Source organism: Clupea harengus, chromosome 4 (genome assembly GCF_900700415.2).
Source record: "Clupea harengus chromosome 4, Ch_v2.0.2, whole genome shotgun sequence".
In the NCBI taxonomy this organism is placed as follows: domain Eukaryota; kingdom Metazoa; phylum Chordata; class Actinopteri; order Clupeiformes; family Clupeidae; genus Clupea; species Clupea harengus.
In genome coordinates, this window is record NC_045155.1 from 31,413,611 (window position 1) to 31,437,957 (window position 24,347).

Here is a 24,347-nt window from a genome sequence, read left to right on the forward strand (position 1 = left end):
TCTCAGACCATGTATCACAAACGTATACACAAATCAATAAACATACACAATTGATTTGACTAAATTCACATATACAACTGGAGAGACATCGCACTGGCATGAGGTATCCAGTGACTCCTAATGTACATGGATTTATATAGTAGCAACAAATGGAGTCAATACTTCCCTTTGACACTGGACACAGTTTACAGGGGAAGGGTGGACACAGATGCGGATACATGAGGAAACTACATTAGGCATAACACAACACACAACAGACTCCTAATCACTAACAGAAGATACACACTGACCTACACACGAACATTACACATATAAATACACATTCCACCCTACAGCTACTAAACGCTCGGAATTATGGGTGAACTCACCATACTGGGATCACAAACATAAGCGCACACACCCCTGCACACTACAATATATATACACACACACACACACACACACACCCTGCACACTACAATATATACACACACACCCCTGCACACTACAATATATATACACACACACACACACACACACACCCTGCACACTACAATATATACACACACACCCCTGCACACTACAATATATACACACACGTAAGAGCACACACACCTACACACTACAATATACACACACACACACACACACACACACCCTGCACACTACAATATATACACACACACACACACACACACACACACACACACCCTGCACACTACAATATATACACACACACACACACACACACACACACACACACACACACACACACACCCTGCACACTACAATATATACACACACACACACACACACACACACACACACCCCTGCACACTACAATATATACACACACACACACACACACCCTGCACACTACAATATATACACACACACCCCTGCACACTACAATATATACACACACGTAAGAGCACACACACCTACACACTACAATATACACACACACACACACACACACACACCCCTGCACACTACAATATATACACACACACAGCCCTGCACACTACAATATATACACACACACACACACAAACACATAAGCGCACACACCCCTGCACACTACAATATATACACACATACACACACACACACACACAAACACACACACACACACACACAAATAAGCGCACACACACCCGCACACTACAATATACACACACACACATACATAAGAGCACACACCCCTGCACACTACAATATATACACACACATAAGAGCACACACCCCTGCACACTACAATATATACACACACACAGACAGTAGAGCACACACCCCTGCACACTACAATATATACACACACATAAGCGCACACACCCCTGCACACTACAATATATACACACACACATAACACACACCCCTGCACACTACAATATATACACACACATAAGCGCACACACCCCTGCACACTACAATATATACACACACACATAACACACACCCCTGCACACTACAATATATACACACACATAAGAACACACACCCCTGCACACTACAATATATACACACACACATAAGAACACACACCCCTGCACACTACAATATATTCACACACACACACACACACACACACACACACACACACACACACACACACACACACACACACACACACACACACACACACACACTACAATATATACACACACATTCTTGTTATGGACACATTTACATATGATGCTAAAACTGGAGAGAAACAAAAACATTTACTTTCTGTTGACAAAGGTATGGAAACAGACAACAGTTCTGTTCTGAAATAAAACATTGACATGAAATGCCCAGTGACTCCCCAGCACACCATGTTCCTTGGCAGACTCTCTCCAGGTCAGAACCAGAACGATGCTGGATCAGGACCTGATCAGGGTCAAATCCAGATTCAGAGGAAGGCTAACACAGGGTTCCCACCCATTTTGAAAAGCTTTCCGTGACCTTTCAAAGACATTTCCACGACATTTTACAACCCACAAGTACAGAAAAATTGCATACTTTATTCTACAGGTTGGGCACAATTATGAAATAACAACCTTTTCCAATCCTTTTCTAATAGGTCAGTTATGCCATGTCATTGAGATTAACATGTCAAATCAAAACTGAATTATGCTTCAGAAATGTGTACATTGAACCCTTGAACCAAGAATACAAGAACATAATTCATTTAATTAGACCTACACATGGTACAAATCTAAATCAGTTCAAATCATGACTTTTCCAGGATTTCCATGACCGTGGGAAGCCTGCTTAAATATGTGATTGGCTGCAGAGTTGACTGACTGACAGGTCAAAGAGCCAACCATGTCCATGAGACAAAAAGCCGGAACCCAATCAGACCCAGAGCTCCGATGGCACCCTGCCCACAGTTCAGTGCTGGAGAGGACACAGGTGAGTGGTTCTGCCCCTTCCTCACATGCACGCCCCAACGCACCTGAAGTCTCCGTTTGATGACGCAGGACGCGCCACCCTGGCAACAGTCACGACGCTTCTCCTCTGGTTGCCTAGCGTCTGAGAGTCCCCTCCCGGATGACCGAGCGATACAGCCTCTCTGCCGGATGGATCTCGGATGGCTGACCTGGTGTGCCCTTCAGTCCACAGCGTGAGAGATACACTTCCGCCATTCATGGCAGGTGTGCGGATTCTGTCCAGTGTTGTTCATGCTGGTGGTTTTACAGACATTCAAGAGTAAACAAACCCTTTGCCACACTGGGTGCAGTGACACGGCCTCTCTCCTGTATGACCACGCAGGTGTGGTTTGAGATGATCCTCTGTGGTGGAACTCTTGCCACACTGGGAGCAACAGTAGGGACTATATCCTGTGTGCATGGATGGGCTTTCATATGGGTTTTTTGAATGAAACTTACCACACTAGGAGCAGGTGTACAGCTTTTGTCATTGTGGAGTGCCCTGATGTTTTACAGATCTTCATGGAGAGTAATACTCTTGCCTCAGCAGATGCAGTACTACTGCCTCTCTCTTGTGTGAACGTGCAGGTGTGCTTTGAGAGTCCTCTCAAGAAGGAAGCTCTTGCCTCAGCAGATGCAGTACTACTGCCTCTCTCTTGTGTGAACGTGCAGGTGTGCTTTGAGAGTCCTCTCAAGAAGGAAGCTCTTGTCACACTGAGTGCAGTGATAGGGCCTTTCTCCTGTGTGAACGCGCAGGTGTGATTTGAGATTTTCCACTTGATTGAAGCTCCTGCCACACTGAGTGCAGACATAAGGCCTCTCCTCTGTGTGAATCCGCTGGTGAGTTCTGAGATTTCCCACTTGAGTGAAACTCTTGCCACAATGAGTGCACTGGTACGGCCTGTCCCCTGTGTGAATACGCCGGTGTGTTTTAAGATTTCCCTCTCGACTGAAGCTTTTGCCACACTGAGTGCAGAGGTACGGCCTCTCTCCTGAGTGAACGCGCTGGTGTGATTTGAGATTTCCCGCCTCAATGAAAGTCCGGTCACACTCCGTGCAGTGGTACAGCTTCTCTCCTGTGTGAATGCGCTGATGCACTTTGAGGTTTGACATGTAGATGAAACTCTTGCCACACTCGGAGCAGGAGTGTGGCCTCTTTTTTGTGTGAACGTAGTGATGCCGTCTGAGCTCGGACCAGAAGTGGAAGCTTTTGCCACACACAGAACAGGAGTATTTTTTGGATTCCGCCGTCTCTGTGTGTGAGGTGGACGAGGGCGCCAGGAGCCCAGAGGATGAGAGAGATGATCCTTTTTCTATTTGACACAAAAAAAGACCATTGAGAAGACGGACAGCTAAGCACACACAAACATCAACAAGATTCTTAGATGAAATGATCTGCCGAAAGCTGTGGTGAAATATACTGATATATAGACACAGTCTTATAACCTATTGAAATATGCACACCTTTTCACACACACAGTTCCACACATACACACACAACATAGGCATACACAAACACACACACACACAGTTCCACACATACACACACAACATAGGCATACACAAACAAATACATTTGTATAATTTGAGTGGCATGAATCGGTGTTCCTCTAATGTCCCTTACCGGTCTCGGGCTGTTCTCCATCTCCATTGTTCTCGTTGTCCTTCCCTCGCTGTCCTTGTGTTCTACAGCAGTCCTCCAGCACCAATGATACCCTCCTCAACTGGGCCAGAGACTCTGGGTTTGTATGGGACAGGTCCGTTTTGGAGCAGGGGACTGGAACTATCTTTGATTTTTCCTCCGGTCCCTAAAGCTCATAGAGGAAGGGAGATTTACAAACTGCAAATACTGGCAACTGGCAAATTCAGTCAGTTTAAAATATTCCACAAATGAGATGCCTTGATGTGGCTTTACAGTTGTATTAGCATTAGCATGTCTAATGTGGGTTTACAGTTGTATTAGCATTAGCATGTCTTATGTGGGTTTACATTTGTATTAGCATTAGCATTTCTGATGTGGGTTTACAGTTTTATTAGCATTAGCATGTCTAATGTGGGTTTACAGTTGTATTAGCATTAGCATTTCTGATATGGGCTTACAGTTGTATTAGCATTAGCATGTGTGATATGGGTTTACAGTTGTATTAGCATTAGCATGTCCGTTACAGTTTACAGTTCGTGGGCTTAATTACGATTTGTATTAGCCTGGCTGATGATCTGAGTTTTAGTTTTATTAGCATATTGTGCATCCCAAATATCATGAATTGTACTCCAAATACAGTACCTGGATCAGTTCAGTTTTTATGTCTGCAGCTGAGGAGATGGTATTTCCTGTTCTTGGATCCGTTCTCTCTACTGCAGGAACAGAAAAGAAGAGACTTATATTTACATTTAAAAGCCGCTTAAAAAGAGAGACGGTATGCAATAATCTGCCACAACTAGCAACTAGTAGGCCTACTGATATCATCTTCTAATAATGTTTCATGGTATATGGTCATGTGAAGGACAGATACACACACCGGTCATTCCAACTGTTACCAGCAGTATAAATCAACATTTTGAACTACTAGCCATAGTGGCTAGTATATGCTCAAAGTCCACACAAACCATCAACATAATTTATAGATGATCGAGAAGACATACGTACAATGTCACACAATTGGCTAAGCAATTTAGCTTTCCATTATTTACAATGGCAAACTTGGAACAGCTTCAAGGGCCAAGGGATTCTACATTACAACCCTCCACAAAGTTTTTTAAATCAAAACAGTATATTTCGCATTCCTGTATGAAGCAAAAGCAATCACAGAGACAAACACATGTTCAAACATGTGAATTCTACTGTCCAATATTACACACAGACTCCTGATTTCATAAAAAAAAGGTACAGAGAACGGGCAAGGAAGTACAAGAGATACTGAACAAAACAGGAGAGAAGGATTTTTCACCCAGAACATCAGAGTGTGTGTGCGTGTGCGTGTGCGTGTGCGTGCGTGTGTGTGTTTGCTCCTTACCTGACTGACTATCTCCATCTCCATATCCAGCTTCTTCTTCTTCTTTTTTAATCCCAGAAACTGGAGCCTGCAGCAGATTCTGAGCATCAGACCAGACCATCGGACCCTGTGAGCCATACAAGACCAGCAGGTTCTGAGCGTGAGACGAGACCAGCGGACACTGGCTCTCAGACAAGACCAGCAGGATTTCAGCACTGGATGAGGCTGGTGGATTTTCAGCGCCGGATGAGACCGGTGGATGATGACGACTGGTTAAGACCAGCGGACTCTGAGCATCAGACGAGACCATCGGAGGCTGAGGATGAGAAAGGACCAGTAGACTATCAGCACTGGATGAGACAGGGGGACTGTGATGAGTGGATGAGCCTGCGGTGAGGCTCTGGGTGTGAGAGGAGACCAGCGGACTCTGGGTGTGACAGACCAGTGGTGACTCCTCCGCTGTTCTCAGCTGGTCTGATTGGAGAGGAGAGCTGGGCCTCTTCGTTAGCTGGAGAACACATATCAGATGTTAGAATGTGTATGTGTGTGTGTACATTTGTGTATGTGTGTGTGTGTACATTTGTGTATGTGTGTGTGTGTACATTTGTGTATGTGTGTGTCAGTCAAGACCAGAGGTCTGAGGGTCATACGAGACACATGTGTGTATATATATGTGTGTGTGTGTGTGTGTGTGTGTGTGTGTGTGTGTGTGTGTGTGTGTGTGCGTGTGTGGTGTGTGTCTCAACCTTGAGCTGGCTCTCTCCACCCTGCAGCCACTCATTCACATCCTGAATTGTCCTATAGGGGCCAGAGATGTCAGGGGTCAGAGTTCAAAAGTTAAAAGAAGATGGTCACAAAGTTTATTGTGTGTGTGTGTGTGTGTGTGTGTGTGTGTGTGTGTACCTATGATCACTCTGCTGGCTTTGCAGATGTTGATACAGATCCCTTACTTCATTCTTCAGGAAAGCCACAGTCTGTATAAACACACACACACACATATACACATTAAGTACATCTGAATGTTGCTTACCTTCCTCTCTCTCTTTCTCCTTCCATCACACACACACACACACACACACACACACACACACACACACACACACACACACACACACACACACACACACACACACACACACACACACACACACACACACACACACACACACACACACACACACGCATTTGATTAATTTATTTGGAATGACCAATACTGATTACAACACCACAGCATCCAAATATTAATAAAGAGCCTATTATGTCTCACACAACAACACAAACACTGTGCAAGTATTTACAGCCAAGTGAATCAGTAGAGAAATACATAGTCATAGGGGTAGAGATGGCAGCGCCTTCTCCATATATGCAGACTCCCCATGATTGCTGACACAGAGCAGTATTTGGGTATTAGAGTTCTTCTTATTAAGTCCAGCAATTTGCAATCCTCTAACACAGAGTCTATGAACATGTCCAAGGCTACCATAAATGAGTACAACTAGTTTTGTACTATAACCACCTACTGTCAGAGCATGAATTAATGGCTGGTATTTTTTTTTTAATTCAGAGAAACACAGGTCCATAATATACATGTCAAAGCAACAACCCACTTCCAGAATCACAATGGTTTTTAAAGATCATCAACAACAACAATGTCTCTAAGAACACTTTCTAAGGAGTTATCATTCAAGTATGTGAACCAGTTCAGTTGTACTTTTTTGTTTGTGTGTATTGCACTTTGTCCATATTCTTTGCGTAATTCAATCGCTGTAATGTCAACAATGCGATCGTGACGGGCAATGTATAGTCCTTTAAATGCAGGGCATCCGTTCATTATGTGCACTGTTGATTCCAATTGTTTATCGTTATGCAACAAGCAGAATGGTTTATGACGTTTTGGAAACCATAGAGAAAGATTATATTGAGTGGGGAGTGCTTGCAGCCTCGCTTTGATGACACATTTTAGGATGCCTGCCTTAACAGCTGGATTATGTAGCGCCGAATGTGACACTGCTGGGTCTGTGCACTGTAGGCATGCAAGTTTACTCTGGAGGCTCATTTTCTATCTAAAAACATGGTAAAGGCACCAGAAGGTGGGAAATTGCATCTACATCTTAAAAAAAAAACCAGACCCCCCCGCCAAAATATGTCCCCCCCACTCTCAAAATGCTGCTGACGCCCTTGGGGTCCGCATACTGTAGGCATGCAAGTTTAGTCTGGAGGCGCAGGTTTACCCAGTAATTGTGCTGTTTTGAGTGAAAGTGTTGTAGGATTTCATACCTGCGGGTCCGGCTGTTCAGCTTTTTGCTGGATTTGTCATGGTTTAGAGTCGTTTAGGCATGCACATTTAAGTCCATAATTAGCTCCTCACTGACGTTTACCTGTTCTCCGCTTGTGTGTATCCAATTTAGCTGGATGTTATTGCTGCTACACAGGTCATTCAAAATCAGGCCAATCTGAGCCCACTCCAAATCCTGTGGCCCTGGTGTCCAGCTTCCCACTGGGTTTCTTTCTGAAGCCCAGGAAACCTGGTTCTCCATGAGGGGCAAGGGGGATCTTACGTTTGCTTATGTCCAGCAGCAATGAGCCCTGGGCCATTGTTTGGACTGTCGGGTCGTCGTTATTTAGCATACGCAATAGGTGACTTATCCTGGTGGCTGTATAAATCCATTTGATGTTGGGGACCCCAAGCCCCCCCTCTGATTTGTCCATGAAAATAATACTCCTTGTTGTGTGTGTGTTAAGGTTTATCCATTTCCTCACCAGCTGCACTGTCTTATTGTTCATTTCTTTCAAAACACACACACACACACACACACATACAGGGCTGAAATCACACACACACACACACACCACACATACACAGGGCTGAAATCACACACCACAGACAAACACACACACACATACACACACAGGGCTGAAATCTCACACACACACACACACACACACGCACACCTTAACACATAGCTGCAAGCAGAGAAAAGTGGGCCTTGCAGCCCAGCAGGGCACAGTTTCCATGGAAACTCACAGCCCAAAGTACGCACAGCAAGTTTCATGTCCACTGACCAAATGTTGGCTGACATATGCGCTCACAGTCTTGTTTGGCAGTTAAGCGGACAAATTCTTTTCAAAATAAAAACAAATCTGATAACGTCTGTGAAGCTTTGTCTGAAGATCATCTGCGCCAAATTTGGTGAACATTCAATGAAATTTGTTGAAAAGAATCATGAAACCGTCCCCAATCAGTGTGCCAAATTTCACAACTTTTTATCATACATCATAGGCGGCGGCCATAGACTCCGATGGCAGAGGTAAGAAAAAGATCAATAAGAAAAGCTCCACAGATGCGCTGCTTGGCCCCCAACTAATATGCCATGTAGCTAGTAAACTCCAATGACCACTACAGAGTAAATATCAGTCTGCAGAGTGAGTTGACTTCTTCTTCACACACACACACACACACACACACCCTTACACCCACACACACACACACACACACACACACACACACACACCTGGTTGGCTTGTGTGAGTGAGTTGGCTTTTTCCTCCAGGTGTTTCCGTAGTTCATCAATCTTCAGCTTCAGCTGTCGGTTTGACTCCGCCTGCTCTGTCAGGCTCCGCCCAGTCTCCGCCTCCCTCTCCTCCAGACGGCGAATCAACACATAGAGCTCCTGGTTCCTACCTACTTCATGCTGTTAAATACCACAACAAACATGGTAACATTAACACAGACAAGACACATTAACATACACACACACACACGACACACAAGACACATTAACATACACACACGACACATTAACATACACATACACAAACAAAACATGTTCACATACACACACAACACACACCAAACAAGTTAATACACACACACACACACTGATGGTATTTTTTTAATAGCCAATAGAAGGAGGCTCAGGGCCCTAATTTCATTGACAGGCAATGGGGTCTGTGGCACATGAACTAAATCTATCGTGCGTGTGGTGTATGGGAGTATTGTGCTGCAGGGACGTGCACAGGAGGGGGCTAAGGTTGCTCGGGCAACTGCCCGTTTGCCCTCCTCGACTGAAGTTGCCCCTCCGAAGGAAATATATATATATTTTTAAATAGTATTACTGCTGCAGAACTTCATGTATGCCTAGATAAAATAATCGCGGAATAAGCGTCCAGGGGACGGGGGCGTGGCAGCTGCGATTAGTGAGAGTTTAAAATGATATAGGCAAAATATGCATCCAGGCAGCGGCGATTAGTGACAGTTTAAAATGATATAGGCAAAATATGCGTCCAGGGGACGGGGCGTGGCAGCGGCGGTTAGTGAGAGTTTAAAATGATATAGGCAAAATATGCGTCCAGGGGACGGGGGCGTGGCAGCGGCGGTGACAAAAATGAACGTGTTGCCCCTTTTTTCCAGGGCAGAGCAACTGCCCTTCAAAATTCCTGTGCTCGTCCCTGTTGTGCTGTGCCACCCATGTTTGCACTTAGGACCTTGCTCATGGTGTTAAATTAGCTCAATTCTTTTGCCAAGTAATTTCATCATCGTGCATGGTGGACTTTGCTTGTTCCTTTGCTTGTTGCTTTTACCAGTTGCCGATCAATGAGAGTAGGGCCCTCAGTCAGCAATGGTAAGCCGTGAGAAATGAAGGCTTTATTCTCGCACCTGTGCATCGAGGGACAGAGTAGCTGCACAAAGTTTTGAGCTGCTCGTCTCTGATTCTTATACCTAAACTGGCATCCCATCAATTCTTCCAAGCCAATCAAAACTCAACAACTGCATCACTGCCATTGCCATTAAAATCAACAGCATGCTACAATTTGCCACTTTTTGAGGTATAACTAGTTTTGGTATATCCTAAAACTAGTTTAAGATATTTATTGCTCAACTGTATTAAATTGTAACATAATAGTTACATTATTTCCATGCGGTCGTACACATGGCATATTTTCATTGTTTGACTGTGTGGAGTTCCAGTAAAAAAACAAGCAAACTCATTATTTCTCTGTGGAACGGAGTTCTGGGGCTTTCTGTGTTGTTTTTTTTTTTAAGCCTGTCAACCATGGCAAACAGAGTGCTGGTACTACTAATGTTCCTGTTGATCATCTTAGAAAACATTTAGCTGTCTAGCCCTACATAACTAACTGTAAGTTAAAATTACAACATTATAGTGGATTTGGAGTTTAGTTTTTTATCCACCTATGTCCTGCTTTCCTACATTCTTTAATCAGGGATATTACCGTCATGGTGTTTCTTGACATTTACCGGTGCAACAATATCCAAGACATATTCATTTTTTTGTTATCCAGGAGTACACCCACTGTCTCTGCACTCACAGTCGGTGACAGCTGTGACCTCCATTAACTAAGGACTAGTACTCACATATAGAACTTATTTGAACTTCTCGAGAGATCAATAAGTCAAAGATGACACAGAAATGATCAGAAACGGCCAAGTCCAAGAAATGTTGAGGCCTTTAGAAATAATCAAGTGTGGCGTAGGCTCTTTCACATGCTAAGAGAGACCAAAAGTGTCAAGCAGTGCAAAAAGTTCTGAGCTCTGATATTCAGTAGAGCTAGCTTTGTAGAGGTAACAGGAGCCCTCGGGGCAGTCTGAGGCATAGACATATATAGATGTCTATGGTCTGAGGTAGTCGATACAGGTAACAGGTTAGACTGGTTTACCTCTTTAGCTGGATACCCTTGAGTCGTAGATGTTGCCTGGTGACGCTAAGCTATTTGGTGCACGTGACAATAAACACGTTGACTTTGACCTTCTATTTCTAATCAACACAAGAATAAAGAACATTATAGGCATACTGGGACCCAGCTTGGTCGCAGAACAGCTGTCAGTTCCATGTCTACTACATCAGTGTAAATTAATTCATCAAGGGCAAAGACATCGTTTCCTTACTGCCGACAGGGTTTGGGAGACGGCTTAAATATCAGCTTGCACCATTAGCGGTGAAGTAGGAAGTATGGTCATCCCATCATGGTCAATGCTGATTGTTTAAAGGCTGGTCCAATGGTTTCAAAAGTAACCCTAAATCTACGCCCATTAGGATGCAACAACTGGAAACAATCCCCAATGGAATATGGTCAAGCCCTATTCACAAAGTGAATTTGCGTCTGGTTATACCAGGCGAGGGCTTATGGCCTGCGGTACTAAACTACTGAGGACTGGCGTGACAATGCAGCTATTTCATGAGGATCCAGACTAAGGCGCCACACAGATGGTAAAAATACAGAGAACATACAGTATAATGTCATGCTACAGAATCATACTCTACCATAAGTGTGTGTGTGTCTCTCTTACCTGCAGTGCTTGTGTGATGTATTGAGTGGCCTTCTCCAGGTTGATGCAGGCTTGTTTGTGACTCATGTCCATATGCTGACCTATCTCATCCATCTACACACACACACACACACACACACACACACACACACACACACCGATACGTCAAACTACTAAGAGTGTAAGTGCTGTTCAGGTTTCTTTAAAGCAACTGGCCTCCATTAACTAAAATATTTTCCAACTAAATGACTAATTAAACTAAAGTAAGCCACATTACCCACATTAAACCACATACAATATAGGCTACTCGCATTGTGTACAACACACAAATATGCTGACACAGTCCCTTCTTATTGAGACAAAAAGGCTAGAGGGAAAAGCTTCTTCCTCATACAAGTGACCAACGCAGATAGTGTCTCCTTCAAACAATCTACCCAAGGACCAGCCTGACTGCCACCAACCTTCTCCGTGTCGACTCCCTTCCGTAGACTCGCGCAGCCAGTGTGCGTGACAGCAGCAGGAGGGTACAGCTTGTGTCGTCTTCCAGTTTCTAAAAGAATTTCAAGAATCTAAAATGGCAATTTCAAAAAGAAAGACTGCAAGCGCACCAAATACCGATGCTCATCAGCCTGCCCCGTGATGGAAAGATAAAGCTTTGTTCATTGCTGAATACAACTTTCCTTTCTAAATATGTTTGCCTAAGACACTAACAACAATACTTCTTCTTCTTCTTCTTCTTCTTCTGGTTGGCATTCCAATTTGGTGCATTACCGCCACCAACTGTTTTGGGTGTGGACCATCAATGCGGACAAAGAAGGTTCTAAATATAATAAAATACATATTCTATTAATTCATAGTGATAAGCTTATCGTGTCAAATAAACCTGTTGTTTGTAAGTATAACATAATATATTTTCATACTGAAGATTTTCTGGTGAAAAACACGAAAACCGAACCGAACCGAACTCTTTTATTAAATGTTCTGTCTGTTACATGTTCCACAGTTTCTCTCCTACAGACATGCCAAGTCTCCCGTTTTTCCCGGGTTTCTCCCGCATTTCCGACCCATTTCCCGCCCCCCTCCCGTTTTGTAATTTGTCCCGGTAATCTCCCGTATATTATGAGGTCCAAACGTATTTTATTAATAATCAAATCAAAATGTTTGTCCAATGTTGTACAGTTGCCAGATCATGTAGGCTCAAACTCAAAGGGAAAGGGAAAATGACAGAAGGGGACGCCAGTGTACCACCGAAGAAGGTAAAATATGTTTCTAAATGCAAGTCTTGTTGGACAGAGGAGTTTGCATCCATATCAGTCATCTAGATAAAAGTCATGCTTTTTGCAAAGCTTGTCTTATCGATTTCAACATGGGGCACGGCGGTAAGAATTACGTCCGTCAACATATCAGGCATTACTTTGCATTCAATGTAATGCTATTCTATTGCTATTCTGTATAGATCCATATATGATTTCTATGAATGAATTTCTATGTATAGCTGGCAAAATCTGAGATTTGTTTCCAATCTCATAGTTTCTCCTCAATTCTGTATCACTGACTCTTTGTGCCCCCCCTACTCACACAGACACAGATATACACTGACTCAAGTACACACACACACACACACACACACACACACACACACACACACACACACACACACACACACACTACTACTACTGGCCACTGTTTTAAATTATAATGCATATCCTGAGACCTGTGCAAGACTTACATCAACTGTTTTTGTGATGTTCATATGAATGATTTTGTTGTAATAAAAAAAAGTCATGAATAAATAATACGTTATTGCAATAATTTTGTAAGGCTTGTCGTATTGATTTCAACATAGGGCATGGTGGTAAGAATGACGACCTTCAACATATCAGTCATTACTTTGCATTCCACATAGCAATGCCTCGAGGAGTTTCACTATGGTTAAAAAAAATTGTTACAGAGAATAGAACAAGTTTGAACAACAGCACTTTGTGCTCTCTCTTGTCTTGCAAAATAAACTATACTAAGCTTCCTTAAAAGTACACCTCATCTAAGAAAACACGTAGGGCAGCCAAGTCAGCCGCCCACATATAGAAATAATCTTCTCTGACGGAAATTTCTGGTTTGTGTGTAACATATCAATGTCACTACTGATGATGATTTCTGATGTCAGGTGATGAGAAGAGGGAGAATGAAGAGGAAGAAGAAAAAGGAGAAGAGGAAACAAGTCCTTTCAAAAATTGAGTTTGCTGAGCTGGTACAGAGAGGAGCATGGGAGTCTCTATCATGCTGAGCTGGTACAGAGAGGAGCATGGGAGTCTCTACCATGCCATGCCATCCTCAGCAAGACTGCACACATCCATGGGTTACTGCAGTGTTGAAAGGGAAGAACTAGAACACACAGTTCTACCTCTGGCTGAGACACACTGACAGGGAGGGCCCCTGACAAACGGCCCAAATGTTCTCTCCTGTCAGGAAGGACGCGACTTGTTCGCTGAAGCGAAGAGACATGTTTATATTACAGGTAATCCTGTAGTCAACTAGGCTACTGTTAACCAGCCACTGCTCAGAGGCTGTGACAGAGATTTCCTTCTCAAGTAAGCCGTGACCTTTCAATGGAGTGAGAAGCTCAGAGAAGCTCAGAATCAGGGGCAGTGAAAAATGAGAATACAGGTTATGAGCCAGGAGAGAAAGAGAAAGAGAATCTGTGGTCAGCACAATGTCAGCAAAAAATGAACCCAAGGATAAAAGATGTATGTTGGAGAGGCAGATTCCCATAATATACATTTTAACTATTGATGAAGTGACGCATGGTGTCAACTCATGTAAATCCTGTAGGGGGAAGCATTTCATACAAAATAGGGCTACCCCACACCATACGGCCACACTAATAATATGCTTTATGCGATATGTGCTAACAAAATAATGTTTAACCACTACACAAATGGAGGTCTTTAAAATGATTAAGTCAATTAACATACACAATTAACACTGGTTTTAAAAACCTGGTTTTTACTGGTTTTAGTCATTGAAAAAAGCAACAAACAAACATTTATCCTAAAATAACTGGCATAGGAAGGCCCTTTGAGTAGCATGATAGTCCTACACAAGCTTTTTGTTTTAAGTTGTTGGATGTCGGATGTTTTATTTAAAGATAGTGTTTCCTCATCCCCGATATGTGACCGCAAGCCTTAATACCTGTTAGGCTATTAAAACTAAGAACGGGAAATACTACAGGAAGGAACAGCCAATGTGCTATTCAGCTAGGCTGTTGGAAGACACTGCGGGAGGAGAGGCAGAAAGTGAAGACGGAGACGACACAACTTTGCGCACTACTTCTATTACCGCCCAAGCTTGGTTTCAAGTGGACTCGGGCCGGAAGACAGAGAAGAACGGCAAGTGAATATGAAGATGACAGGAATTTGCCTTGTTCTATATATTGTGTCTGTTTCGTACTCGATGTGCAGCCCAGGCAGAGGTAGGCATATTATGAATAACCTGTCTCAAGTGAATCGAAAGAGAATGTGGCTTTTAGATTTTATAATATGTAGAAATGTAAATCTAGATCCCAAATAATGACAATTATATGTCTAGCAAGGTATTTTACGAGTGTGACGAAACGAAGGGCCATGTAAATAGAAATGAAGAAAGTAAGCCTAAGTGTTAAAAAAGTATTAAGAAACATGATCTTTATATCAAACATCCATAATTAACAGTTGCAGTATGGCAGCAGTGTAGATACAACAATCTTTAAATTAGCAGGTTGATTTCTTCAAGAAAATATTGTGTAGGACTAGCCATTCAAATATATTGGAACGGTAGAGTGAAAATTCCTCTTCTTGCTTTGTACCACTGACATTTAGGATTAATCAGTGGCGATTTTAGCCTGAAATTTCTGGTGGGGCAATTTTGTATGACGCCATGTCACAGTCACAAAAATAGAGGTCGCTGATTATTATAAGCAGTAGGCCTATATAGACCAGTAAGATTTGCCATGGGCTGCATTTTGACTGCCAGCAGGGAGCAGAAAACCTATTTCAAAAACATTTCACATGCTTCAGCGCTCATCGCGAAACAAAGATGTTGCCTATAATAGCCTACAGCATTAAAGTAAAATGATTGCAACAAAGTAAAAAGATTAGACACATAGCTCAAATAACTTGCTTAATTTATTAAGCTTGTGGCACACATGTGGCATACAATATGAAGAGAAAGGCACAACTGGAAACAAAGCAACATTTCAGCCTGGTGTCGCCCTCGCACATCGTCTCAAAAATGCCGTCACTTTAAAATGCCCGGGTTTACTGAGTCGGCTGGCTCGTTGTGACCACGCACGCAAGCCCAGTTCGCACTTCCCATAGAGCACGATAGCAGCCTCCCCAGTACATAACGATTCTCCTCCGTCTGTTTGTTGTGCTCAGTCTGAAATGTTCCGCTGATATGCACTATCTAGCTGTGCCATGATGTTGACCTGCCAGATGCTTCAGGTCTTTGAATCCATCCGTTGTCCAAACTGAGTCTGCATTACCATTTCCAAAAAGAAGGCATGGGAAACAGAACAGTGCTCGTTTTGATGTGCTAGCAGTTAGCCATGTCTTTCTGTCATACCATTCCGTCTTGAAAGTTCGAGTCGTTTTCTCACCAAGCTGCAGCAGGATCAAGTCGTCTGGTCTGTGTGGCCCCAAACGTTTAATTTCTCTTCCAACGACAATGTACTAAATTGCACCCTCAACAAATAGTCTACATTATTCATTGTAGGTAGGCTGCATTAGAAAACTCGAAAACTAGCGATAGCTAACTATCAGTAACGTTACTGGCATTGATCTGTCTGATTATGATCTGACTGTATGTTTTTTTTTTTTCTTGGTCACTGGGTAAAATAAGATATATTTTGCCACAAAGCACAGATGTACCGAGCTTTCTGCACAACAGCGCCATCTGGATCTGGTGGGGCAGTGTAGAAACCCCACTGGGATTAATCTATAAATATGAATAGGGTAAATATAATCAGTGTTATCACCTCAGTGTTCTGTCAGCTGTAGATGAGTGTAAGGTGTAAGGACTTGGCAGGTTTGTTATTAAAGCTCCTTTATTCTGACAGGATCCCATTCATTGCTCTACTTCTCCACGTACATCAAAGGGGACACGCCTTTTCCCGAGTTCAGCGCAGTGCTGATGCTGGATGATATTCCACTTGCTTACTATTCTTTAAATGAACAAAAACTTCTCCCAAGAGGACCTATGAATGAAGAGGACATGTTCCATGTCGCTGACCAGAAATATGCCAAGTTGGTGTTTACCTCTATGCACAAGTCCTTCAGAGCTCAAGCACAAATATTTATTAAACATTACAATAACACATATGGTAAGCACTGACTAAGTGTTACAGAGGTTTGAAATATTGTGCTTGTGTTCTTAGATGTGTTCAATTCAATTCAATTCAATTCAACTTTATTCGCCATGTATACAGATACTAGGAATTGTTTTTGGTTTTCTCCATGCAGGCTATAGTATCACAGATAGAACAACAAGACAACACAGAACAACAATACAAGGACAGATAGTACCAGACAGTATGAGCAAAATAATAAATAAGAATGGAGGTAGTGCAACAATAATAATGTTAAATAAAGTGCGATAAAGTTCGTGTGTGAGAGCTATTTAGGAGGGCTATTGCTTGGGGGAAAAAACTGTTGAGGTGACGTGATGTTTTGGTCATGATGGCCCTGTATCGCTGATGATGCTGATGATGGCTTGATTATATATGTTGTATATACTCTGCTGAGCAGTCCTTTATGGTGCCAGTGCGGTTAGTACGTCATTTCCTGTTCATTTATCTCTGGCAAAATCTGTGTCTTTTTATAAGTGTTTTGTAACTTGTAAAATGTATTTATTTAACATTTATGTAACATTTATTTATTTACTTATCTGTGTCTCTTTACAAGTGTATGTAACCCCCCCCCCAGCAGCTTAGTTTGACGATGACCGTGCTGAGTAGTCCTTTACGGTGCCAGTGCGGTTAGTACGTTTATTTTATTTTATTTATTTATCTCTAGAATTTTTTTTTTACAAGTGTTTGTAACCCCCCCCTTTTTCTTTCCTACTGTGAGGCGCATTGTGTTACCTCCTTGTATGAAATGCGCCGTACAAATAAAGTTTGATTTGATTTGATTTGATTTGATTTGATTTGTGTTTTTTCTTATTTACCTTCTCTTAGGTATTCCCTCTCTCCAGAGTATATTTGGTTGTAATTTACTGGACCATAGTGCACCTGGGAGGATAATATACACAGAGTCTTTCAATGGAGAAAATGGAGATGAGACACTTCTAAGTATTTCTGACAAGATCTTTCTTCAGTCGATGCACTGGAGGTCGACACTCCTCGAAGTTTTGGACCCTTTCTGCATTAAAGCACTTCAGAAACTTCTTAAGATCAACAGAAAACATGTAATGAGAAAAGGTAATGTGATATGTGCATGTCATGTAATTTATACGTTGGTGTCTTTAAATCTGAATGTATCAAGACTATGATAAATTCATGATATTTGTGATTATGAAATTATGAAAATATTATCTTTTTCAGTCAAACCCAGAGTCAGGCTCTTCCAGAAGGCCCACCCAGACTCTGGTGGGATGAAAGTAACTTGTCTGGCCACTGGGTTTTACCCCCGTCACATCAACATGACCCTGTTCAGAGATGGCCAGCCTTTGGATAGCCACCAGATCACTGGAGGGGAACTGCTACCTAACGGAGATGGAACCTACCAGATGAGGAAGAGCCTGGAGGTCAGCACAGATGATCTAAAGGAGAACTACCAGTACACGTGTAAGGCTGAGCATCTCAGCCTGGACAACAAGTTGGACATACCTTTGGGTAATGATTCTCATCAAGAACAGTTCACACACAACTAGATATGGACTGAATCCAGTTGCATCTTTAGTTGTGAATTGTCACCGGATCTAGATTGTCCCCACACCATGTAAATTGGTTCAGTTCTGTTCAGGTAGCTTGGTTGCTCTACTGCAGTAGATGTTTTGGGGGCGGGGGTTCAGGCCCAGGGCTCTGTAAAGCGCCTTGAGTCAATGTATTTGTTTTGGCGCTATATAAATACAATTAAATTGAATATTAGCACACGTCTGACCCTCTGTGATTCTGTGCTCCTAGATTATGAACCTTATCCAGACCAGAAATATGTTGTGGCAGTGGTGGTGATAGCACTGGTTTGTGTAACTGATATCATCATCGGCTTCTGCAGGACAAGATGCATGGGTAAGTTGAGATATGATTTATGTGAAATATTACACAACAGTTTGAAACAAACAGATACATGAACAAGGAACAAGGAACAACTTAGCATTATAGACTTGTTTCCCCGCATTCCTGCAAATGGTTTGATCCGTTTTGAGGTGTTGTGTTTTGTTTTTGTATTTGTATTTGTCATGCATTTGTTCACAATCTTAAGGACTGGAGAAATGTAATCCTATATAAGCCTTACCTTTAATCTTAATTATCTTTATGATCTGATAGCCAACAACAGAGGCTTGAGGATCCACCAGGGAAGGAAGAAGGATATGAGTACCCCTGCTACAGCGGAAGGAGGACCTGACACACCTGCACAGAATGGTGGGCATCATGCAGCTGGTGAACAGCAAAGACAAACCAAACAGACCAAGCAGGAAACATGTAGTGGGTAGAAACCAAAGGTTAGATGGCCAGGGGCCTCGGAAGTCAAGGTATGGAATTGCATCAGTGTTGATTTAAAAGGAATTTGGGAAGGATTGAAGGGTACAGGGGAGTATAAATCGAATCAGATGGGTGAGGTCATCTATAATCATGGGATGGAAAGGCATGGAGGCAGAAAGGACAAAAGGCAAAGGATATTTCTGGGCTATAATTTCAAAGCTATAATTGTCTCCTTGCCAGTGATAATATTTGGGTAGAAACCAAAGGTTAGATGACCAGGGGCCTCTGAAGTCAAGGAATGGAACTGCATGGAAGTGCCTGATGTTTTGATATATGTATTGAAGCTCATGGTGATTGAATAGAAAAAAGAGAATGTGGCGTTGGGCAGGTGGTATTTTCCTTCCAAAGGAGGAGAATGCTGTGAATATAAGCCAATTCCAGTCCAATCAGTCTTCTTAATGTGGAAGAAAAATCTTCTTTCGTGTGGTAGCAAGGAGGTTGGTCTCCTGTCTGAAAGCAACTAGTTTAATAGATATATCCGTGCAGAAGGTAGGAATTGCATGTTTTTCTGGATGTTTGGAGCATAGTAGCATGATTTGGCATCAAATTCAGGCAGCAAGAACAAAGGGCTATTGATACTATTGATGACACCTTCTTGACCGTTAACCTGACATTGTGGTGCTTGCAATACAGGCTTTTGCCACGCGTCAGGTTATTTCAGAGGTGGAGACATTTGAGAGACATGAATAAGTTAGTTAGGAAATGGCTTGGGATGCCACATTGTCTAAGCACCTTAGCATTGTATGGAAAACAGAGTTACCAATGACCAGCCTAGTGAGGGAGTAGAAAAGCTGATAGGACCAGCCGGGAGATGACCTTGTGACAATCTAAGGGTCCAGTAGTCAAGTGGAGGTGACACTAATGAAGAAATGGGCCTAAGGGGGACTAAAGTGCAATTTATACTCGGTTTTTACGTAGAAACGTAACACGTAAGTTACATAAAACGCTGTTGTAAGCCCCTTTAAGCAGTGACGTAACACGTAAGTGCGTCCGCCAAAATGTCTGACTTTCCAACAAAACCACGGCGTCCCCACGCAGCCCGCAAAGACTGTGATTGGCTGCTAACCACATCCTTTCAGGAGTCTCACATTTCCGGTTTCATAGCATAATACCGCCATTTTTAAAGGCCAGGCAAGACTAGAATGTTTTTGAATCATGAATAGCCTGCAGACCGTCTCACAAGCCTGTTCTTGTTGATTATGAACAAACATAACAGAAGAGGTCCGAAGATATGAGCATCTTTACAAACCCTCTTTAAACACTTATAAGGACGCTCAAATGACCGCGAATTCATGGAGAGAATAGGCTACTATCCCATTCTCACAGGAGAAATCAGCAACAGCAATCTGAGCATATTTGTCAAATGCGATAAAAGATACTGCTCTGATATATTCCTATTCCATACTGAATATTCTGTTTAGATCAAAGGTTTGTTTTGACATACCGTCATATTTCAGATGATAGTTAGGCTATACTGTGTTGACATTTAAAAACCGTTGACTGCGATTGTTTGGAGAGAACGCGCTAATTCACCGAACAAATACTTTCATATTCATTTTCCACCACTTGTTAGCCATGTCATCCATTCATATTGATGTGAATCAATCAATTGCATCCCTGAGGCAAGCGATAGAATGGAGCCTGGTCTGCTCATATACAAAAGTTATCATTAACGTGAAGTGGAGTTAACTTGCGGCCAACACCATTGTATTACAAGCACTGACATTCACTCATGATAAGAAGGTACACCTGGCGATTCTCTCGCCTTCTATCTTTCATCTTTGAATAATGTAACTTATAAACACGTCGTTTTAAAGCGCTGTGGCCGTCATTAAAATATGTATCAATAAACGAACTTCTGCATCATGTGATCTGTCTTTTTCGCCACTGGTACTGAATTGCCAACCTTTGTATTTCGTGTAACAAATGTATTCATTTTCCTTTGTCCCACTGCAATAAATACGCTTACTTCACTCAACATTCAGAAGGGAAAGGGAGATAACCCCGGAGTTAAGAATATAGATCACTTCGGCTCTGGAGCAGTAAACAAAAGTCTCCCCTGTAATTTCAGACAACGATTAGCAGGAAAGGTTAACAACAGGCTAATTAATAAAATACAATACTTAATAGACTAACAATACAATATTTATTTGTTTGAGTGTTGTTGTTTAGTGCAATGGGGGTGTATGATCGTTATTGTCTATAAAGTAAGGCATTTTCAACAGAAAAATCTCCCGTTCATTGTGTCCATTCGCGTCATGGGGTAGGCAAAAAAACCGTTACTCCACCTACTGTTTTGGCGTTGAATCGCTTTGCAACACGCACAACCCTTGGGGAACCTAAAGGAACTATAAATCAAAACAACTGCGCTTATGTATCTTACGTGCTTACGTTTCTGCGTAAAAACCGAGTATAAAAGACCCTTCAGTGAAATGCTCATGTATGCAGCTTTGTTGTTATTGTTGTTGATGTATCCTGCTGCTTAGGTTATATGATTGAGCAGTCATGTTGTTATGTTTAGCACTTGTGGACTACAGACATCCTTCGTATGTTGTACTGTGAAGGAGTGCCTTTACGGATCCCGGGTGCAACATGCAGAATGTGTTGCGACTGTCTCCAGCCAGTTGGGTGTTGTTGTTCAGGATGTATGTTTGGGCAGTTGCTATAGTGGTTAGCTTAGGTTGCTGGCTATGAGTACTTGCATGTGACAATGAGAGGGAGGGTCACTGTGGAAAGTCCCTAACCAATAGAACAACATCTGTTCCAGTGTAAACTAAACTAAACTCAAGTAAATAATCTGTCTCTAGGACTCTCAAATCTCAACATGGTGCGGTTGTAGAAAGAATCTTCTCTGAATTTCTGGTTTGTGTGTTTATAACATATCAATGTCACTACTGATGATGATTTCTGGTGTCAGGTGATGAGAAGAGGGAGAATGAAGAGGAAGAAGAAAAAGGTGAAGAGGAAAGAAGTCCTCCTTGAGTTGCTGAGCTGGTACCGAGAGGAGCATGGGAGTCTCTACCATGCCATGCCATCCTCAGCAAGACTGCACACATCCATGGGTTACTGCAGTGTTGAAAGGGAAGAACTAGAACACACAGTTCTACCTCTGGCTGAGACACACTGACAGGGAGGGCCCCTGACAAACGGCCCAAATGTTCTCTCCTGTCAGGAAGGACGCGACTTGTTAGCTGAAGCGAAGAGACATGTTTATATTACAGGTACTCCTAGTTTCCAATAGTGTGTTTAAACGTAGGTACAGTCAACTAGGCTACTGTTAACCAGCCACTGCTCAGAGAGCATGACAGAGATTTTCTTCTCAAGTTAGCCGTGACCTTTGAATTTTCGATGTAACTTCTATGTTACTTCTTATTATTGATCAATAAAATGTTTTTGATTGAATTTCTATGGTATGTCTTTATATGGTATTGTTCCCTGGATGTAGGCTAATGTGTGATATGAATAAACAGGGGTCAAAGCAAAAGAAGAATGTTGCTGTCAAAATGTCCAGGGTGCTTCAGGGTGCTAAAGGAGTAGTCCACGGTTCAAATCTTTTTTTTGTGTGAAACTCAGCAAATTGCTCCTAACGCTCCTCTAGCTGTCCATTCAGTGTGAGTTTAAAAAAAAACACTCTTGATTTTCGCACACAGGCCTAGCTCTGTAAATGGGATAAACAACTCCAGCCAACCAGAAGCACAGAAGGGAGGGGTGTCATTTGATTGGCTCTTGAGCCGAAATTTTAACAAAAGTCCATTTTAGCCAATCAGAATCCAAGCCAGATCTACAGGTATGGAAGCCCTGAGGGGTCAAGCTTAGTATATTTTTTGTTGCATATTAATTACTGCTGTCAGTTTAACGCGTTATTAACGGCGTTAACGCAAACCCATTTTAACGCCGTTAATTTTTTTATCACGAGATTAACACGATTTTTTTGGCCTCGCGAACCGTGTAGTAGGCTAACGTTACGGTTTGAGTGAATGGCGGCGAAATGGATGATAAAAAGCTTCTGAATGGAAAGTTTACTTTTAAAAGTCGTGTTGTGCAAAAGAAGCCAGCTTCACTGTTGTCTGAAAATGTCAACAGGCAGCTGGCTGAAAGCAAAGAAGTAATAGGCTTACCTTTTATTGGTAACTGTTACAGTTCATTGTTTCTGAAATAAGAGGCCTGACTGCTATGTTCCCAGCAAACTTGAAAAAAAGAAAATATTAAGCCATGGTTTAACTGCACTATAGGCTGAGTCCTTGTTTACCTGAAATGTGCACTTTATAATTTTATTTTGTACCGCCCTGTTTGGCAATGTTGGTTTTCAATTAAATAAAACATTTGCATAAAGCAAGCCAATCCACTTTTCCATGTTGATAAGGGCATTAAAATAAAAATAAAATGATGGAAAAAATAAATAAACGAAGGGACATTTAGAATAGATACAAATTTGCGATTAATCGCGATTCATTTTGAGTTAACTATGACATAAATGCGATTAATCGCGATTAAATATTTTAATCGTTTGACAGCACTAATATTAATACTATGATTTTTCTTGAGGTTTTCCATTAAACACAACTTGCCTCTCTGGCTGACTGTAGCCCGGCAAGTGGGTTTGTTATAGTTTCCCATCACAGCTCATGTGGACAATGAATGAATGGTCTGTTCTGAAACATCTTAACATATTTCCAATGCCACGGCTATACTAAAAACTTAGATACTCATTGGTATTGGACAGATAAGTAGCATGAAATAATTTAAACAGGAAGTTGTTGCAGCAAGGAGGCTATCTGGGGGGAAGGGTTTGGATGCTAATGGGTATTTCTTACTAATCAAAAAGCGATACAGATAAACAGTTATGAAAAAACAAAACACAAATTTTTGAGGTGTCATTTGTGTAGAAAATGTCCAGGGTGCTCAGAGCACATATCATTGCAATCTAGGCCAGAGCTACA

The 24,347-nt window shown here is 42.1% G+C and overlaps 2 protein-coding genes across 2 annotated transcripts; one reads left to right on the plus strand and one right to left on the minus strand.

Moving 5' to 3' along the window:
- Window positions 1–1,634: 1,634 nt before the first annotated feature.
- LOC105912016 (zinc finger protein 239-like) lies at window positions 1,635–12,420 on the minus strand. The gene is made up of 9 exons (XM_012840929.3): window positions 12,134–12,420; window positions 11,694–11,786; window positions 8,899–9,078; window positions 6,290–6,360; window positions 6,133–6,184; window positions 5,408–5,894; window positions 4,678–4,748; window positions 4,018–4,201; window positions 1,635–3,706 (listed from the first exon to the last, which is right to left on the minus strand). The coding sequence occupies exons 2-9, from the start codon at window positions 11,784–11,786 to the stop codon at window positions 3,036–3,038; spliced, it is 1,809 nt and encodes a 602-aa protein (XP_012696383.2). The 5' UTR covers window positions 12,134–12,420; the 3' UTR covers window positions 1,635–3,035.
- Window positions 12,421–14,929: 2,509 nt separating this feature from the next.
- On the plus strand, window positions 14,930–22,651 carry LOC116220381 (major histocompatibility complex class I-related gene protein-like). Its single transcript, XM_031567057.2, has 7 exons — window positions 14,930–15,141; window positions 16,765–17,028; window positions 17,881–18,123; window positions 18,247–18,537; window positions 18,829–18,933; window positions 19,192–19,287; window positions 22,325–22,651. The coding sequence occupies exons 1-7, from the start codon at window positions 15,069–15,071 to the stop codon at window positions 22,387–22,389; spliced, it is 1,137 nt and encodes a 378-aa protein (XP_031422917.1). The 5' UTR covers window positions 14,930–15,068; the 3' UTR covers window positions 22,390–22,651.
- The last annotated feature ends 1,696 nt before the right edge of the window (window positions 22,652–24,347 follow it).